This window comes from Leptonychotes weddellii, chromosome 16 (assembly GCF_054177405.1).
Source record: "Leptonychotes weddellii isolate Sample4059 chromosome 16, ASM5417740v2, whole genome shotgun sequence".
In the NCBI taxonomy this organism is placed as follows: Eukaryota; Metazoa; Chordata; class Mammalia; order Carnivora; family Phocidae; genus Leptonychotes; species Leptonychotes weddellii.
Window position 1 is genome coordinate 49,752,343 of NC_138384.1, and position 17,963 is coordinate 49,770,305.

Consider the following 17,963-nt stretch of genomic DNA (forward strand, 5'->3'; position numbering starts at 1 on the left):
CAAATAATGCAATATATGTTAAGAAAAAAAAAGAAGAAGAAGAAGATAGCAGGAGGGGAAGAATGAAGGGGGGAAATCGGAGGGGTAGACAAACCATGAGAGACGATGGATTCTGAAAAACAAACAGGGTTCTAGAGGGGAGGGGGGTGGGGGGATGGGTTAGCCTGGTGATGGGTATTGAGGAGGGCACGTTCTGCATGGAGCACTGGGTGTTATGCACAAACAATGAATCATGGAACACTACATCTAAAACTAATGATGTAATGTATGGGGATTAACGTAAGAATAAAAAAATTTAAAAAAAAAATCTGGCTGTTGGATTACTATTGGAGGAGGTGCAGACCGTGTCTGGGATGGAGTACTTGACATGGCAGGGCACTACTAGCGTTCTTTGTATTTCCCTCAGTGGCAGATACAGAGGCATCTATTTTAGGAACATTTGTTAAATTCTAAATATATATAAATTCCCTGTACTAATGTTATATATAACAATAAGAGTATAAAGAAAAATGGGATGAACATAAGTGTGGTCCTTAAGTGATAGCACCAAAAAACAATAAAATGAAAGAATTTAATGGCCTGGTAGCCACTCAACAGGCAGGTGATGCTGAGGGAAACTCCTCTGCCCAATCTGTATACATAAAAGACAACTTTACATCCAATGTTATCCAGGACATATTTCCATCCAAAAGCTGCCATGGTCTGAGGGATCCCTTTGGAGAAAAGCACCAAGGAGTTGGCTAAGACCAGTTGGTTGAGAATCAGGTCTTTGGATTTCAACTTATGTCCAGTGAACAAAGTGAAGTTATAAAGACCAAAGAGGAAGGAATTTCCCAGGATCCCCACTCCTGTCTGAATGAGGAAGATAATCCCCATTTCCAAGTTGAAAGAGCCCATCACATCAATATCAAGTGGAAATTGTTCTTTTTCTTTTTTAAGTGGAAATTGGCTTTAATTGGAGTTGAAGATCTGGAGGAAATCCAAAATATATGTATTACTATCTTCATGTTTCCTGTAGGGCTTTTCATTAACCGCATTTTTTTCCCACATAAAGGACATTCAGAATATGTCCTTAAAAGCAAACAAAAGGGGTGCCTGGGTGGCTCAGTTGGTTAAGCGTCCAACTCTTGATTTTGGCTCAGGTCATGATCTCAGGGTCATGAGATCAAGCCCCACCTCATGAAGCTTGCTTAAGATTCTCTCTCCCTCCCCCTTTGCCCCTCCTCCCTACTCTCCCCCCCCACCAGAAAAAATAAAAAAGCAAACAAATTATCAGAGAGAGGTTATCTAAAGGAGATTTTACTAAGTAGTTGTAAATAATTCAAAATGTTTCTCCAAGGATGTGTACTAATTGACAACAACCCTTAGTCCTTGGGTTATTGAAGGAGGGAGTTGTGGGGTATTTAGACATAAACTTTCATTTTAACTTTTATAGGCAGGTGGATTTGTTCAAAATGTTTAGATACAATTGTGATTTTTATAACAGCAATTAAAATTGAAAAATAATTTTAAGAAAAAGTAGAATATACATATGAACTTTATCAAAGAAGAATTTTAAACCAAGGGAAATTTCCAGAAATAATTTTGAAAAGAAAACAAAATCAATTCTCCAACAAAGATGTCATTTTATGTGGAGTGAGAATTTATACAGTTTCTGTAAATCAGAGACAACTTTGAGGAGTCTCTGACTCCTTAACAGCTGTGATCACTGGTCACTCCTATGCTCAAAGTGTAATCATTCAAGGGCAAAAAAAAGGGACTCATTTTATTCCCTTAATCAAAAGGGAATGGTGGCCATAGGCATGTTTAGGGGCTAAATTATGTGCACTGTGCTCTCAGAGAAAGAATATTGAAATATCCATCATTATGCTACTTGGGTAGAACTTTATTTATTTATTTATTTATTTTATTATGTTATGTTAGTCACCATAAAATACATCATTAGTTTTTTTTTTTAAGATTAACTTTATTGCTTTATTTAATCCATCATATCCAAAATATTAGCATTTCAACATGTAAATAATAACTTTAACAATGACATACTCTATTGGTATTGTCTTCAAAGCTCAGTGTTTTTGATTCTCAATTTGGGTATTAAATTTCCATGAGAAAGGGTTGACCTGTATTTAAAATTTACAGTTGAAACAAGACTCATATACCATACTGAAGAGTTTTCTAAACTGTGCATCAAGTTAATTGCCTCTAAGTTAAATATAACTAAAAATTAACCCCAGTTGGGCCAACTGCATTTCCCGTGCTCTATAAACTGTGGCTAGTGACTACGTACTGGGCAGCAGGGGTGCAGAGAAGTGATTTGTCCAAGTGGAGTCCCCAGACCCGCAGCATCAGCATCAGCTGGGAACTTGCTAGAATTGCAAATTCTCAAGGCCCTCCCAGACCCACAGAACCAGAAAACTCTGGGAGGGGGGCCCAGCGCCCTTCAGAGGAGCCCTCCACACAATTATGAGGTGAGCACATCATTGGTTTTTGATGTGGTGATCCATGATCCATTGTTGCGTATAACACCGAGTGCTCCATGCAGTACGTGCCCTCCTTAATTCCCATCACCGGGCTAACCCATCCCCCCTCCCCCTCCCCTCTAAAACCCTGTTTCTCAGAATCCATAGTCTCTCATGGTTCATCTCTCCCTCCAATTCCGCCCCCCCTTCAGTTTTCCCTTCCTTCTCCTAATGACCTCCATGCTATTTCTTATGTCCACAAATAAGTGAAACCATGTGATAATTGACTTTCTCTGTGGAGAAAGGGGAACCCTCTTACACTGTTGGTGGGAATGCAAGTTGGTACAGCCACTTTGGAAAACAGTGTGGAAGTTCCTCAAAAAATTAAAAATAGAGCTACCCTATGACTCAGCAATTGCACTCCTGGGTATTTACCCCAGAGACACACATGTAGTGAAAAGAAGGGCCATATGCACCCCAATGTTCATAGCAGCATTGTCCACAATAGCCAAACTGTGGAACGAGCCGAGACATCCTTCAACAGATGAATGGATAAAGAAGATGTGGTCCATATATACAATGGAATATTACTCAGCCATCAGAAAGGATGAATACCCAACTTTTACATCAACATGGATGGGACTGGAGGAGATTATGCTAAGTAAAATAAGTCAAGCAGAGAAAGTCAATTATCATATGGGTAGAACTTTATATGTCAGAACAAACCATCCTGTTAATGCTACAGGTGTGTGAGGGGTGAACACACTAGAATTTCATATTGATCAGAGTGGACAGTGAAGTTCTTGTTGGGTAGAAAGAGTTACAGATTTATAGATAATTATAATTTCACAGTAATTTTGAAATCTAGTTCTAGGTCAGGGTAACATTGAGAACCTGAGAATATTGAAGTCCCTGATGATCTCTGCTCTTTTAAATGTGGAATCTTCAGTCACTTTTCTCTTGAAAGAGTCATATCTCCAGACGGGAGTTGGAGGTTTATACTCTTCCACCAATCGTAGGTATTGTAGAGAAATGTAATAACAGACTCCTTTAAACACAGGCTCTCAGTGATTAAAAACAAACAAAACTCTACTGCATATATCTGCAGTTGCCACCCAGAAACCAAGTGTCCATTTACAGATGAGAACTAAAAATCATTATCTTACTGCTCTTCATTTCCATTTAGTGTTAAGCCTTTGCCCTGATTGTCATGAGAGTGTCTGCATGTCCATTTATTCAGAAGCAAGAGGAGAAGATGTCAGGGCAATAGGGAAGAAGGAAGGATATGCTTGGGAGCCTTGAAGCAGGTGGATGAGCATGACAGTGTGTCTGGACCCCTCAGAAAGTTCCCTAATGCTTTCAATCCTAAGAGTACTTGTTTCAACCCGAGCAAGAAGAAAGAGGTTTTCTCATATGGGTTTCTTACTAGGTTTTATGGAATACATTCTGTTTCCTCAGAGGTTCTGATACTTGTTTTTTTAAATAGCCACCTACTGACACAGATTGTGTTTGCTGCCAGGATAGTAGCTGCAGACATCTGTATACCTGTACGTCTGTGGAGATGGGGATTCTGAAGCCTGAGATAAAAACTGGGGATTCCATGATCTGGCCTCTTGCTAGGAAGTGGTTGTCTCTTCACTTGTAATTGGTGGGGAGGGTCTGTATGGGACTTAAGATTATATCTGAAAGGCATTTGTGAAGTGAGCAAATTATGTAAAGCTATTAATGTTAATTAACAAACTTGTACAAAGAGAATGACTACAGAAATAGAGAAGTTGGTGAAGTTGGTGATTGGCTAAGTCTCGGTGGGAAGTAGAGGTCGCTGGGTTCTGAGACATGAGAGAAGTCAGTTGAGTCCATGGCTATCCTGCATCTGGGCTACCGTGAAAATTGTTTTCCAAAGCATATTTTTATTTCTGAGACCACTGAACAAAAACAAACTTGGCTGTTAAGAAAAAGTAAAGTGAGAGAAAGTTGACAAGGTATATAAACAGAGGGAAAGGGGTGGTGTCCCGTGCTGAATAAATATTTATTGAGCACCTTGTCTGTCTCAGATGCTATTCTAAATGTGTGTTCACACCAGTGAAAAGAACCAAAAATGTGTTGCTCACATTCTAATTGATGGAAACAGAGAACAAATAATAAAAGAAATATTGGGGTTAATAGTAAGTTGTAAAGTGATGTCACCCAAATACAGACAGTAGAAAATTCAGGTAAAGATGAGCGTGTACAATAGAGTGGATGGCAATATAAAATATGGTGATCAGGGTTGGTCTCACAGGGGCGTGACGTTTGAGCAAATATTTGAGTGGTGAGGGATTTGCATATTTGGGAGGATGTTGCACACAGATGAAATAACCAGACTAGTGGCTGAAGGAGAGGATCATGCCTGGACCTTTGCTGAAAATGTGAGAACGGAGCACAACTATGAAGGGAGTAAGTGTAAAGCTTTGAGGCTGAAGGGCTAAGGGAGCCAGGTCATGCAGGGCACTGTAGACCATTGTAAAGGATTTGGAGTTTCTCTAAGTGAAATGGTAAGCCAGTGTGTACATAGTATTGGACTAGAGAGGGGCATGATCCAACCTGTATATTAAAAGGATCACTCTGGCCTTTGTATTGTATATAGACTAAGGGGAACAGAGGAAGTGGAGAGGTCCGTGAGTCACTACTGTGCCATAATTTGAACAGGGAAAGTTTAAAGAAAGAGAGGACTGGAATAACAAGGGATTGGAGGGTAAGAAGTAGCGAGAGCTCTGAAGAGTACAGGATTATCAGATAGATAAAAGGAACTCTAGGCCCGAGGTAGAGCAGTCAGAGAGCATATCCCAGGATGAAATCTGTACCTTGTGGGTGAGCGCACAGCTGGACCACTGAATGACAGAGAAGTCTCAGTGTGAGTCTCCAGCTCCCAGGTCCTGCTGTGCATGGTAGCCAGCAGCTTTCCCAACACCACCATCCCCGAGAAGTTTTAAAGTGGCCTACCTCTGACCCTCAAGAATAGCTTTCGCAAACACTCCCAACTTCCAGAGGACAGTTCCCAGAAGTACTGTTGGTGAGATATCAAAGCAACTCTGCGATTCCATAAATCACCACCTGCCCTTTTGGACAAGATCTGAAAAGGCCCTTACTGTATCCAGTAAGCAGAATGAAGTTATAAAGACAAAGGAGTGAAGAATTACCCATGATGCCAAACCCTGGCAGAGGAAGAAAATCCCCATTTCCAAGTTGACAGAACTGATCACAGCAAAATCTAGTGGAACTTGATCTTAATTGAAGTCAGAAGAATTAAAAATAACAAAAATTTGTTATCATCATCTCGCCCAGCAATTCCAGCGTTAAGCCTAACACAGGCTTTCTCACTGTAAATGAACATTAAGAGTATGTGTTTGAGGGTCACTACTGATGTTCTGCTTTGGAAATAATGTAAACATTGAGTATAATGGGCCCTGGCTCTCTGCAGCTGTAAACATGGAGGAATTCCTCACTGCAGATAGGGAGTTACCTCCAGGATATATTCTTATGTGAAAAAAAAGTGAGATGCAGATGAGCATGTGAACTAGGGTCTATTTTTCTAAGAATGCAAAGAATAGCAGTATAAATTTAAGTATAAATATGAATATAAATACAGTGTTTGAAGAGGACTATGGAAGGATTAACAAAAAACTTATAAAAATAATGGCCTCATGGGGCAGAGAAAGTTGAAGGTTAGACTTCTCTCAACTGACCTTGTATTATATTTTGACTATTGTAAAAACGGAAATACTTTGCACATTTATCAAACAACATAAAACCAACGTATACTAGAATAACCTATTACTTTCAATGTCAAAATGAATTTTAAGATATATATTTGTGTGTATGTATGCAAACATCATTATGTGTGAAGTTTGTGACCAATCCATATAAATAACTTTTGAGAAACTTAAAAAAATAATTTTGTCTGTTTATTTTTATTGGGATATATTCAGACAAAACACCAGCCAAGATATTGTGAACTGGTATCCAATATCATATTTTTTAGTAAAATCATAGTTTTTTTTTAAAATGATGGAATAAGAATATTAATATACTTGAGAACCAAGACTTTTAGGAAAAAATAAAAGAAATAGAAAAGCAAACTGTTTTAAGGTAATATATTTGTTCATTTCCTTGAAAAAAATCAACATTAACCAGTCTGTATTTGACTTAAAATATATAGAGAGACATGAACAGGTACAGATATTATGACCAACTCCCTGAGCAACTACCACCTCCATTCTCCAGATTGTGACCTCTAAATGCAATTTCTCACTAAAAAAGTGTAAGACATCTTGATAAAAATTTGACAATTCCTAGTCAGTGTGAGGAAAATGACTTTGAAACATCTTGTTAAACCATCAAGCAAGAAAGCTGTGAAAAACTTCTTCCAGTGGGAGGCAGTAAGAAGGAACTGTACTACCTCTGAAGTATCCTTCACAATAAACTGAACTAGAATTTGAGTAAACCATTAGCAAAAATTATACATTTAGTGGCTGTCTGGGACAGTGTGTGAAACACCATCAGTGTGGTGCAATAAGTTAATAGTATGTCTTAAATTATTCTAGATAAATGATCCATTTATTTTCTTTTTTATAAGAATGGGGAAAAAAGGAGGACTTATTATTTGCCAGACTCTTAATAGAAAAACACAAATTAGGGATGCCTGGGTGGCACGGTCAGTTAAGCGTCTGCCTTTGGCTCAGGTCATGATCCCAGGGTCCTGAGATCAAATCATGCATTGGGCTCCTTGCTCAGGGAGCCTGCTTCTCCCTCTGCCTGCCCTGCCTGCAGCTCCCCCTGCTTGTGCTCTCTCACTCTCTCTCCCTGACAAATAAATAAATAAAATCTTTAAAAAATAACCCACAAAGTATATGGGGGTACATTGATTAGATCCTGATTTAAATGATTATTAGTGGGTTTTTTTGAGGAAATAAGGAAAACATGAGCTCTTATTGTTATTTAATGATATTATTGAGTTTTTGTTATTGTTGTAGGTATTATAAAGGTATTCAGGTCCTCCTTAATGAATGAATACCATCTTTAGATCCCATATCATTGTGTGGAAGTATGTTTTTGATTATTTACTCAAGAATATAATGATATATATAATTTTTTTGTTAAATAATCCAGTGTGGATAATGTGGGTAGCAGTGTAGATGAAATGAAATGACTGTGTGCTGATAATTAACTGTTGAAGCTGGTAATAAGTCTATGAGCCTTATGGTATTACCTTTCACATATATTTGGAATATTCCATTGTGCCAGTTTTTAAAAACATTTTCTTCTCTGAATAATATTTTCTAAGTTTTACGTCTTTAAGGCAATATTTTTCAATATTTAAAAAAAATATTTTTCAAATATTTTTCACACTGACAATATACTTTTTATTCTTAGTGTTTCATTAGATGTTAAATTACTTTATTCTTACTATATTTAAATGTTTTTCTGTCTTTAGGCAGGACTCTAAAAATCAAATGATGTCTGTATCCAGAGGGACCAGATAAATGAGCAGTTTGGAAACTAAAAAGGTAAAAGCTGCCTAATATACAGGTGCTTGTGTGCTCATCATTTAATGAAATGTATCAGATTTTCACATAATTCTAAATGTAAGGAATCTAGCTTAATAAATTTCCATACTATTTAAAAGAAAGGAATAATAACATTAAGAAAACTCTTTGGCAGCAGGTATCCAAACTAGGTCTGTTTTGTATGAGCCTTTGTGGCAAGTCAATGATTTTACTCAGATAAAAAACCTTATCAGTGGTGGAAAAAGAAGCAGAGATCTAAAGTATATTAATATAAAATGAAATTCAACAAGATTTTAAGGGGAGGCTTCCCTAAGAATGGGTTTTCTTCAAGAAATACTCTGTTTGGTACTGAATGGAGAAATATGGAAATATTCCCAAACTGATCAGAAATAAGAGGACTGTGCTGGTCCCTTATTGACTCCAATCTCCTGGCATTTCAATAAGCCAGGGAAAATAGCTATGAGATATATTTATTTTAAATGGAAATATATTATTGAGAGCTGAAATGCCTGCATATCTCAGAGGCACTATAGGACCACATAAAATGTTAGAATTAATAACATAGTTTAACATTTATGTATTTGCTCTGAAAATCATCAGAAATCAACCAGTTTTCTGTATGTAGGAAATATTGTCTGTACAATTATAAAGAAAGATATCTCACTAAAGATAATACAGTTTTGCCAAATACCAAATAGTCTACTAAAATATTCTTTAGTAAATTAAATAATTTAATAAGCTAAATAATGGTAGTGAAGTACTGAAGCAAAATTAAAGCCCTATTAAAAGCTTAAAATCAGTACTAAAAAAATAGCATGACATACTTAATCCCAAGATAGAAAGTCTAATGCTGTAGTGATTTAATTAACACAATTAGTATCTTTTTCATATAATTCAAGTTAAAATTTATAAATTTTTCTTTTTTTTTTTAGAGAGGGATGGGGGAGGGGCAGAGGGAGAGAGAGAGAGAATCTTAAGCAGGCTCCATGACCAGTCTGAAGCCCAACAAGGGTCTCAATCTCATGACCCTGAGATCATGACCTGAGCCAAAATCAAGAGTCAGACGTTTAACCAACTGAGCTACTCAGACATCCCTTTTCTTTTTTTTTTTTTAATTTTTATTTTAAGTAGGCTCCACACCTAACATGGGGTTTGAACTCACCACCCTGAGATCAAGAGTCATATGTTCTACCGACTGAGCCAGCCGGGTGCCCCTAAATTTTTCTAATACTACAAAAGAACAAAAAATATAAACATATGTAATTATATACTATATATTAAATGCATTCCATATTACATAATGTATTTTATATCATCCATATATTTACACTTAAGTTCAATGAAGAGAACTTGCTAGTCCAGATACAAAGAGCGTTACCCACAACTCATCCCTGCTGAAGAAATATACAGATCAATGGCACAGAACAGGGTCAATAAACCAAAACCCGTATCTGATGAAAGTAAATTATCAAGTATTTGGGAAAGCTATTTAATACATGGCTAAACTGCTTGGAGATTTATTTGAAATAGTAGGGGTAAATTTCTTGCTCTCATCTTAGAATTAAATAACACTCTATCTTAACATAAAAATGTCAAATCTGCCATGTAAAAATGCTAGGGTATATTTTTATAAATTTGTTTTGATACATCATTACTATGCATGGCCCAAATCAGAGGCCATTTTATTTCATTAACATGAAAGTAGAGATAAATACAGATGTACCAGAAATGAATTAAACTTAAATACAAAGAAGTTATTTAACTATGTAGATTATAAAGGAGGACAGTATTAAGCACGACCTCACTATGGATATTAATCATTTAGATAATGGATTTTTAAAATGCTGGCAGTGTAGGGACGCCCAGGTGGCTCAGTCGTTTAGCGTCTGCCTTCGGCTCAGGTCATGGTCCCGGGGTCCTGGGATCGAGCCCCGCATCGGGCTCCCTGCTCCGCGGGGAGTCTGCTTCTCCCTCTGACCCTCCCCCCTCTCATGCTCTCTCTCTCTGTCTCATTCTCTCTCTCAAATAAATAAATAAAATCTTTAAAAAAAAAATCTTTAAAAACAAATAAAAAATAAAATGCTGGCAGTGTATGTGAACAGGTAGTACTTAGAAGTAAACATTATAAAGTTATGAAATGCTTGTTTCTAAAATAAAGTGAAATCAATTGAAAATGATATTCCATTATTGTCAAGTATAATTTTTATTAATTTACCAAAATTGTTTTATGGGTCACATTTCTGTGGTACAGTATTTTCATTTTCATTTTCCTATCACAAACTGTAATTAGTAAAGGTTTTAAAACTGTGTAAATTTTTAAAAATGGCCCAAGGAGTTTAAAATATTTGAAAACCTCTTTGAGTAGAGAATGCTCACTGATTTATATCATGCTATTCTCAAAAGCACTCTGGTTTCTTCATCCACTTCTCCTTAATAGCTTTTTAAAATGATATATAGTATTTATTTTCTTCAAAGAATTAAATTAAGGTTTGGCACAAAGAAGGTATTTTTTAATGCATCCATATTCCAGCATTTCATCATATCAAATACACTATGCAATTGAAATAGCGGGTGCAATGGTGTTGAAGTTTTGGGGTAGAAAACTGACTCTTGATAATGACAGTTAAGATTAAAAAACACTAGCTAGTAAAATATTATAGAACTAAAACAAGAGAATAGGGAGAGAAATAGGAATGATTTGGAGGAGAAATCATAGAATGTATTTAAATAGCAGTAGGTAGGTTAACAGTCATGGTGTAGGACTTAATATTTTTTTTTCTTTTTAACAAGAGATCTCATAACAGAAACCTGTGAATCTCAAATCTGTGTGATTTTTAACCATTCAGTCTCAATAAAGAACTGTAGCAATGCACAGGGCAATAATGGCTCACAGTGTCCACCTGATCATAGTAGCTTTGTGAGTCACAGAGAGAATCTAAATTTAGTGCTCCTGCTCTAGCAGAGAGGAAGGTGAACCTGCCTGTCAGTCACAGTCTCTGGTCAGAATTGTTTTCTGTCAGAAAGAAGAATGTATAAAATGAGGTAGGTGGTTAAGTGGATGGAGTGACCACACACTACATATATATTTAGATGGAAAGATTGGTGATAGATAGATAGATAGATAGATAGATAGATAGATAGATAGATAGAATGATGGATGATAGAGATAGGTAGATAGATGATTTTAGATATAGATATGATGGATCCAAAGGGATAGCTGAGGTCCCTAGAGGGTAGAGAGAATGTCAGATTTGTACAAGAAGGAGACTATTGAAGCACCTTTAAAATCTGGTTACCTGTCAGAGTAACATTTGTATTTTGAGACGATTAAAGTCCTGATTATTCCTTTTGTCTGTTCCCCACAAACTTTTTACCACCTTATTTTAATATATATTTTTAAAGATTTTATTTATTTATTTAAAAGAGAGAGAGCGTGAGCGAGAGAGCACAAGCAGGGGAGGCAGCAGAGGGAGAGGAAGATGCAGACTCCCCACTGAGCAGGGAGCCTGACATGGGGCTTTAGCTCAGGACCCTGAGATCATGACCTGAGCCAAAGGCAGCCGCTTAACCAACTGAGCTACTCAGGAGTCCTTGCCACATTTTTCTTTTCCTTTTTTTTAAGATTTTATTTATTTGACAGAGAGAGACACGTCGAGAGAGGGAACACAAGCAGGGGGAGTGGGAGAGGGAGAAGCAGACTCCCTGCCGAGCAAGGAGCCTTACCTGGGACTCGATCCCAGGACCCTGGGATCATGACCTGAGCCGAAGGCAGACGCTTAACGACTGAGCCGCCCAGCGCCCCTTGCCACATTTTTCTTACCATAAAAATTCTGTTTCTGTCATGCAAACAAATGAGACATTGTTTTCTGTAAATGAGATATGAATGTTTACAAATGAGAGAAATTTAGAAACATATTAGACTTTAGTTAGCACTGCATGCCACCTCCCCTGCGCACAATGGAGAGCAGCGTCGCCGGAGGTACTTAGGCATCCCACCAGCGGGCACTCGGACGCTCGTCATCTGGGAGCTCCTCTTGTCCGACCGCTGGTCACACGCCCGCAGTGCAAAGTCTCCAGAGTGGAGCCTGTGAGGTGCAGTGTGCTGCAGACAAGTGAGAGACGGTTTCACAAGGGCTGTAACTGAGGGAGAGGGAGCAGCTGGGGTGGCCCTGAGGCAGGTGGACAAGAGTGGCAAGAGCCTCTGTTTTCCTCAGCTGGTTCCAAGAGCAAATGTCTCCCCTGCCCCTCAGTTTTTTTATGTTTCGATTTCAGAAAGCCTCATGCTTTTAAGAGAATGCGTATCCCTGGATTTCCTGAGATAAATTCCTTATAATAACGAAGAACTGGAAAAAAACAGCTACTAACCCAACTGGTGTGAGCTGTGAGGGCAGTGGTTACAGTGATGGCATCTCTGCAGGTGTGGAAAGGGGCCTCTGGACCCTGAGGTGACGGATGTGAGATTCCGCGATTTCACCTGCTTGCTGGAAAGTGATTATCATTTCACCTACAATTACACTGACAGTGTCTGCTGGGGATTTAAGATTATTTCTGGAAAACATTTATCACTGCATATCACTGAACGCTATTAAAAGTGATTGATGGAGGGGCGCCTGGGTGGCTCAGATGGTTAAGCGACTGCCTTCGGCTCAGGTCATGATCCCAGGGTCCCGGGATCGAGTCCCGCATCGGGCTCCCTGCTAGGCGGGGAGCCTGCTTCTCCCTCTGCCTCTGCCTCTCTCTCTCTCTCTCTGACTTTCATGAATAAATAAATAAAACATTTAATAAAAAAAAATTTTAAAAGTGATTGATGGAGATATCCAACAGGAATGGCAGAACAGGGTGGGGAGAGCAAAAATCCTAATGGAAATTGAACAGAAGACACTGAAATCTACTAAGTGAGAGAACTAAGCTGAGCACATCTTATCCACTTAGTCAATTCAGTGTTTATATCCAAACTATGATTTCTTTCCGAGAGACCTGACGGTACTGAAATTGAAAGGAGAGACCCTACTGGATCTGCAGGGTTAGAAAGAACGGGAACTCTGTGTTACGTTGGTCAGTGCTTTAGCAGATACTTACGGTGTACCTTTTGTGGGTCAGACACATTCCTAGGTATGTGATATATGAGCGCACAGAACATAAACAAGGAATGTTTCCTTATGGAAATTGAATTCTGATTAAGGGAAACAGACAAGCAATGGGTCTAAGTTGAGTTACATAGTGTCTTAGAAGGTAATAGGTCTCATGGAAGGAGAAAAGAACCAGATTGGGTGAAGACAAGTAGAGGGGGTAGGGAAGGATTACAAAAGGTAAATTGGACCTCCACAGTAGGACTCAGTGAAGATGAAATTTGGGGGGAAATGTTAAGGTGGCTAGTGATAAATTCCTTATTTATTCCTTTCCAAATGTTACATATCCATTTTCTTGTTTTATTGCACTAGGTAAGAACATCAATATTAATACTGGATACAAGTGCAGAGAGTAGGCATCCTGGTTTTGTTCACAGTCTCGGGGCATATTTTATAATGGACGAAGAGGTATGGCAATAGCCATATTTGCAATAGCACTTTTGTAGAAGCTCTTAAGTTTAATGACTCTCTCTCCTTGTCACACACACACACCAAAAAAATTTTTTTTAATTTCTTGGAGAAAAGTATTCTGTACTGAATGGGGGGAAAAAGCCCTCCACATAAGAAAATTTGTGGGAGGCTTCTAAAGCAGTACTTCAAGGAAAATTTATCACATTAAACACAGAAAAAGGGGCGCCTGGGTGGCTCAGTTGTTAAGCGTCTGCCTTCAGCTCAGGTCATGGTCCCAGGGTCCTGGGATCGAGCCCCGCATCAGGCTCCCTGCTCAGTGGGGAGGCTGTTTCTCCCTCTCCCACTCCCCCTGCTTGTGTTCCCTCTCTCACTGTGTCTCTCTCTGTCAAATAAATAAATAAAATCTTAAAAAAAAAAAAATAAAGGTCTATGGGTGCCTGGCTGCCTCATTCGGTGGAGCATGTGACTCTTGATCTCGGGGTGGTGAGTTTGAGCCCCACATTGGGTGTGGAACCTACTTTAAAAAAAGAAAGGTCTCAAATCAAGGATCTCAGCTTCCACCTTTAGAGACCAGAAAAAGAGAAATGAAATCCAGGGAAAGCAGAAGAAAATAATAAAGATAAAATAAAAATGAATGCAATAGAAAATGAAGAACTCTAGAGAAAATTAGTGAAACCCAAGGCTTTAAGATCAATAAATTGATGAACCTCTATCCAAATTGATCATACAAAAAAGAGGGGAGTACACAAATTTCCAATGTCAGAAATGTTAGAAGTGACATCACTACAGATTCTATAGGTATTAAAAGAATAATGAGGGAATACTATGAAGCCCTTTATGACAATAAATTGTCAAATGTGATTTAATGTAATGACAACGACTGACGTGTATTGCCAAAAAAGTCTTATTTCTGTAAATCCTAAATTGCATGTCTCCAAAAACATGAAAAGTGAAGAGGCTTTAAAAATGCAATTGAGGTAAAAATGGGTTATAAAATCATACCAGATTAGATATCATATAAACCTTTGAATATTCTCCACTCAGGTTTTTGACATCTTTAAATTTTCAGGCTATTTGAAAGGATTCCCAATATTAAGTCATGTTTGATCAATTATGGTTTGTGATAGAGAATGAAAAATATGTAAAATTTAAATCACAGGGATTTGATCCAAAATACAATCTGAGCAAATTCATATGTTATAGTTGAACATAATCGAGCATCATTTTTGTTTGCAATTTTCTGCTCATTACGAACATGCCTTCTGAGTTTATTATTTTTTAATACTGTCTGTTCCTATACATTACAGCATTTTTTTGGTTAACCCAGCTGATTAATATCAGTACCAGGAGATTATTGATAGTTTCCTCTTTTAAATATTCCATATTTAAATATTTTCTTTAAGTTTCATTTTAATTTCCTTGTGGCATATTAGTAATTTCACTATTATTTCAGTTTTAATTAAGTGTCCTCTGCTCTGTGCTATATGTAGTAATGATTTGCCCTATTCCACATTGTAAATATATAGCAGGATATTTTAGATCGAGTATATTATTTTCTAAAACTCTCTGATGTACCAGGTAAAAACTTACCTCTGTGTTTCAATTAAATACTCAAATATTTTAATGCCGTATGTTCACTAAATTTTCTTTTTTCTTCATCTATCACCTGTCACTTGTCACTTACCTATCATCCATCTAGCTAGCTAGCTATCCATCCATCTAGCCATCATCTATCACCAATCGTTTGTTTCATAGGCTCCCTGTTCTGTACCATTGAAACAATCCTCAATTTTTTGTCTTTTTTTTTTTTTTTCTGAGTGTAGTTGACACACAATGTTACATTAGTTTCAGGTGTGTGAATAAGTCTGTATGTTATGCTGTGCTTACTACAACTGTAGCTATTGTCTGTCACTGTACAACACTGTTACCTTATCAGTGACTATATTCCCTATGCTGCCTTTTATTCCTGTGACTTATTTATTCCATAGCTGGAAGCCTGTACCTCCCCCTCCCCTTCACCCATTTGGCATAAAAACTTGTTAATATATTTTGTTTGTCAGGGCCAATTCTCTTCATTGAATACTTTACATTTTATTTATTAATTAGAAATATTTTGTAATTACTAGCGGGATTTTGGAAAAATTGCTATTCAACTGGTATTACATTACATAAGGTATTTTGTGAATTGAATTATTTGCAGAATTTCTATTTCAGTCTGCAGTGTTTCTTTGCTGTTATTTCATCCTGATTCTAATATATTAAAAGTTCTTAATTTTGCTTCAATATCCTTTACAGAAACGTAGATTTAATGTTGTTTTGCTAAATTTCTATTAACTTTGCACAAGATAATTTTTCTTAAATCTTTTTTTTTTTTAAAGAGACTATTTCCTACAGACAGGAAATGTGTTGATTTACAATGGTATCTCTAGCACATTTCTGTGTCCTGGACTATGTTATAAATCTAATATATTTTAGTGATTCTCTTGTGTTTCTCAAGGAAACAACTATTTCAGCTTTCAGGCTTGGACATTTAAATCTTGATTTACAGTGAATTGACCCCACCAGGAAATTAGTGAGTCAGTTTGGCAGCATTTGATGTGGCTGTCTTGATCCTAATCAGTTTGAGAATATCCCCATATTTCATTGTCCAATATGAATATTTGGTTCATTTCAGAAGAAGGAAAAGTTCTTCATAGGAAAGTCTATCCTTAAAATGTTGTTGAATTTGGTATTTTTTCCAGTTATTTTAGTTTGGGTATACACATCTTTATCGAAGATTGAATATGCTCTTATCTGCTGCCCAGAAAATTTCCTCCATGGGAAGTCCTTAGCTTTGTTCGTGTCTGCAAATCCCCTTTTGCCATGTAAGGTAACATATCCACAGTTCTGGGGATTAGAGTGTGCACATATCATCAAGTCTGCCTACCACAGGAGGTATCTTACAACAATCTGACTCATTGGTGTTTTTGAAAAAATGTAATTGTTAAGATATTTGAATAACTAGCTGAGTTTAGAAGCTCTTCTATCTTTGGCAGTTTTTACCTTCTCCAGGCCTTTCTGGACACAGAATTACTTTGAGTTTCCTGCTTTTGGGAGGACAATTATCAGTATTTTAAGATAAAAGATTTTAAAATGAAAGACAGAGTATAATATATATCACCTTAAAGTGAAACAAAAATATCACATCAATGGAATAAAATTATTGATGGAAAGAAAAGCTTTTGAAAGCTGCTATATAATGGAAATATCTAGTATATATGAAAGTAAATAGTGTAAAAAAATCCATGGATGAATAACGAGTGTCAACAATTAAATACCAGCACACGGTCATTTTGTCTCTACTCCTCCCATGTTACCCTTAATAGAGTATTTTACAGAAAAAAACACAAAACTTAGATATACTGTTACACGCCACAGCAAATAGTCACAAGTGTACCTTCAAAGGACGTAAGTATGTTTTTCACACTTACCAGAATAACAATAATTCAGTAATATCATTGAATAGTCAGGGTTCACACTCTCCTAATTTTCTTCCAAAAATTCTTTTAAAGAGTTGGTTTGTTTGAATCAGGATCCCAACATTGTATCCACATAAAGTTTAGGGTTTTTTTGTCTTTGAAGTTTCTTGTAACTAAGGTGTCTCTTCCCTTTTCTCCCTTCCTGCTCCCATTTTTTGAGGATAAAAATGGATCGTTTGTCTTGAATGATTTCAAACATCCTGCTATTTTATACAGAAGAACTGTCCCTCATCATCTATTTGGCTGCCCTGAAATATAGTCTGTTCAGCAAAGGTAGAAGAAATGATTGACTCTATTTATCCATTTTAAGAAAAATGGAATTGGTTCCTTAACATCCTCCCATCATTGTGGAGTGAGAACCTCTTCAAGATGAAAGCTGTGTCACGTTAAAATGTCACCAGCTGGGGCGCCTGGGTGAGCAGTTAAGCGGTTAAGCATTTGCCTTCGGCTCAGATCATGATCCCGGGGTCCTGGGACCCAGCCCCGCATCGGACTCTCTGCTCAGCAGGCAGCATGAGGATGCTTATAAAATTCAACTGTCCTCAGATTCCTATGACTGCTGTTAAAATTTGTGTGCTGTGAAGTTAATACCGTGGGTTCTGTCAAGTTGGAGGTAAGGCTTATTTTATTCCCTCAGACTGGAGTGGGCATCCTGGGAAACTGCTTACTCCTCTGTCTTTATAACTTCGCTTTTCTTACTAAGGACAAGGTGACACACACAGACTTGGTTCTCAGCCAGGTGGTCTTGGCAAACTCCGCGCCTCTTTTCTCTAACAGTGTGCCTCAGACAGTGGCAGCTCTGGAATGGAAATCTCTCCTGGATGATGCTGGTTGTAAATTTGTCCTCTATCTTCACCAAGTGGCCAGAGGGGTTTCCCTCAGCACCACCTGCCTCCTCAG

The 17,963-nt window shown here is 37.5% G+C and overlaps 1 protein-coding gene across 2 annotated transcripts in view; it reads left to right on the forward strand.

Moving 5' to 3' along the window:
- The window catches only part of LOC102739079 (zinc finger protein 586-like), a 37,659-nt gene that overhangs the window by 13,625 nt on the left and 6,071 nt on the right, over positions 1 to 17,963 (forward strand). For both annotated transcript variants that reach the window (XM_081807787.1, XM_081807785.1), the window contains exon 4: positions 7,933 to 8,005. In XM_081807787.1, coding sequence (XP_081663913.1) covers positions 7,933 to 7,944 — 12 coding nt within the window. In that variant the 3' untranslated portion in view covers positions 7,945 to 8,005. The remainder of the gene's footprint in view (positions 1 to 7,932; positions 8,006 to 17,963) is intronic.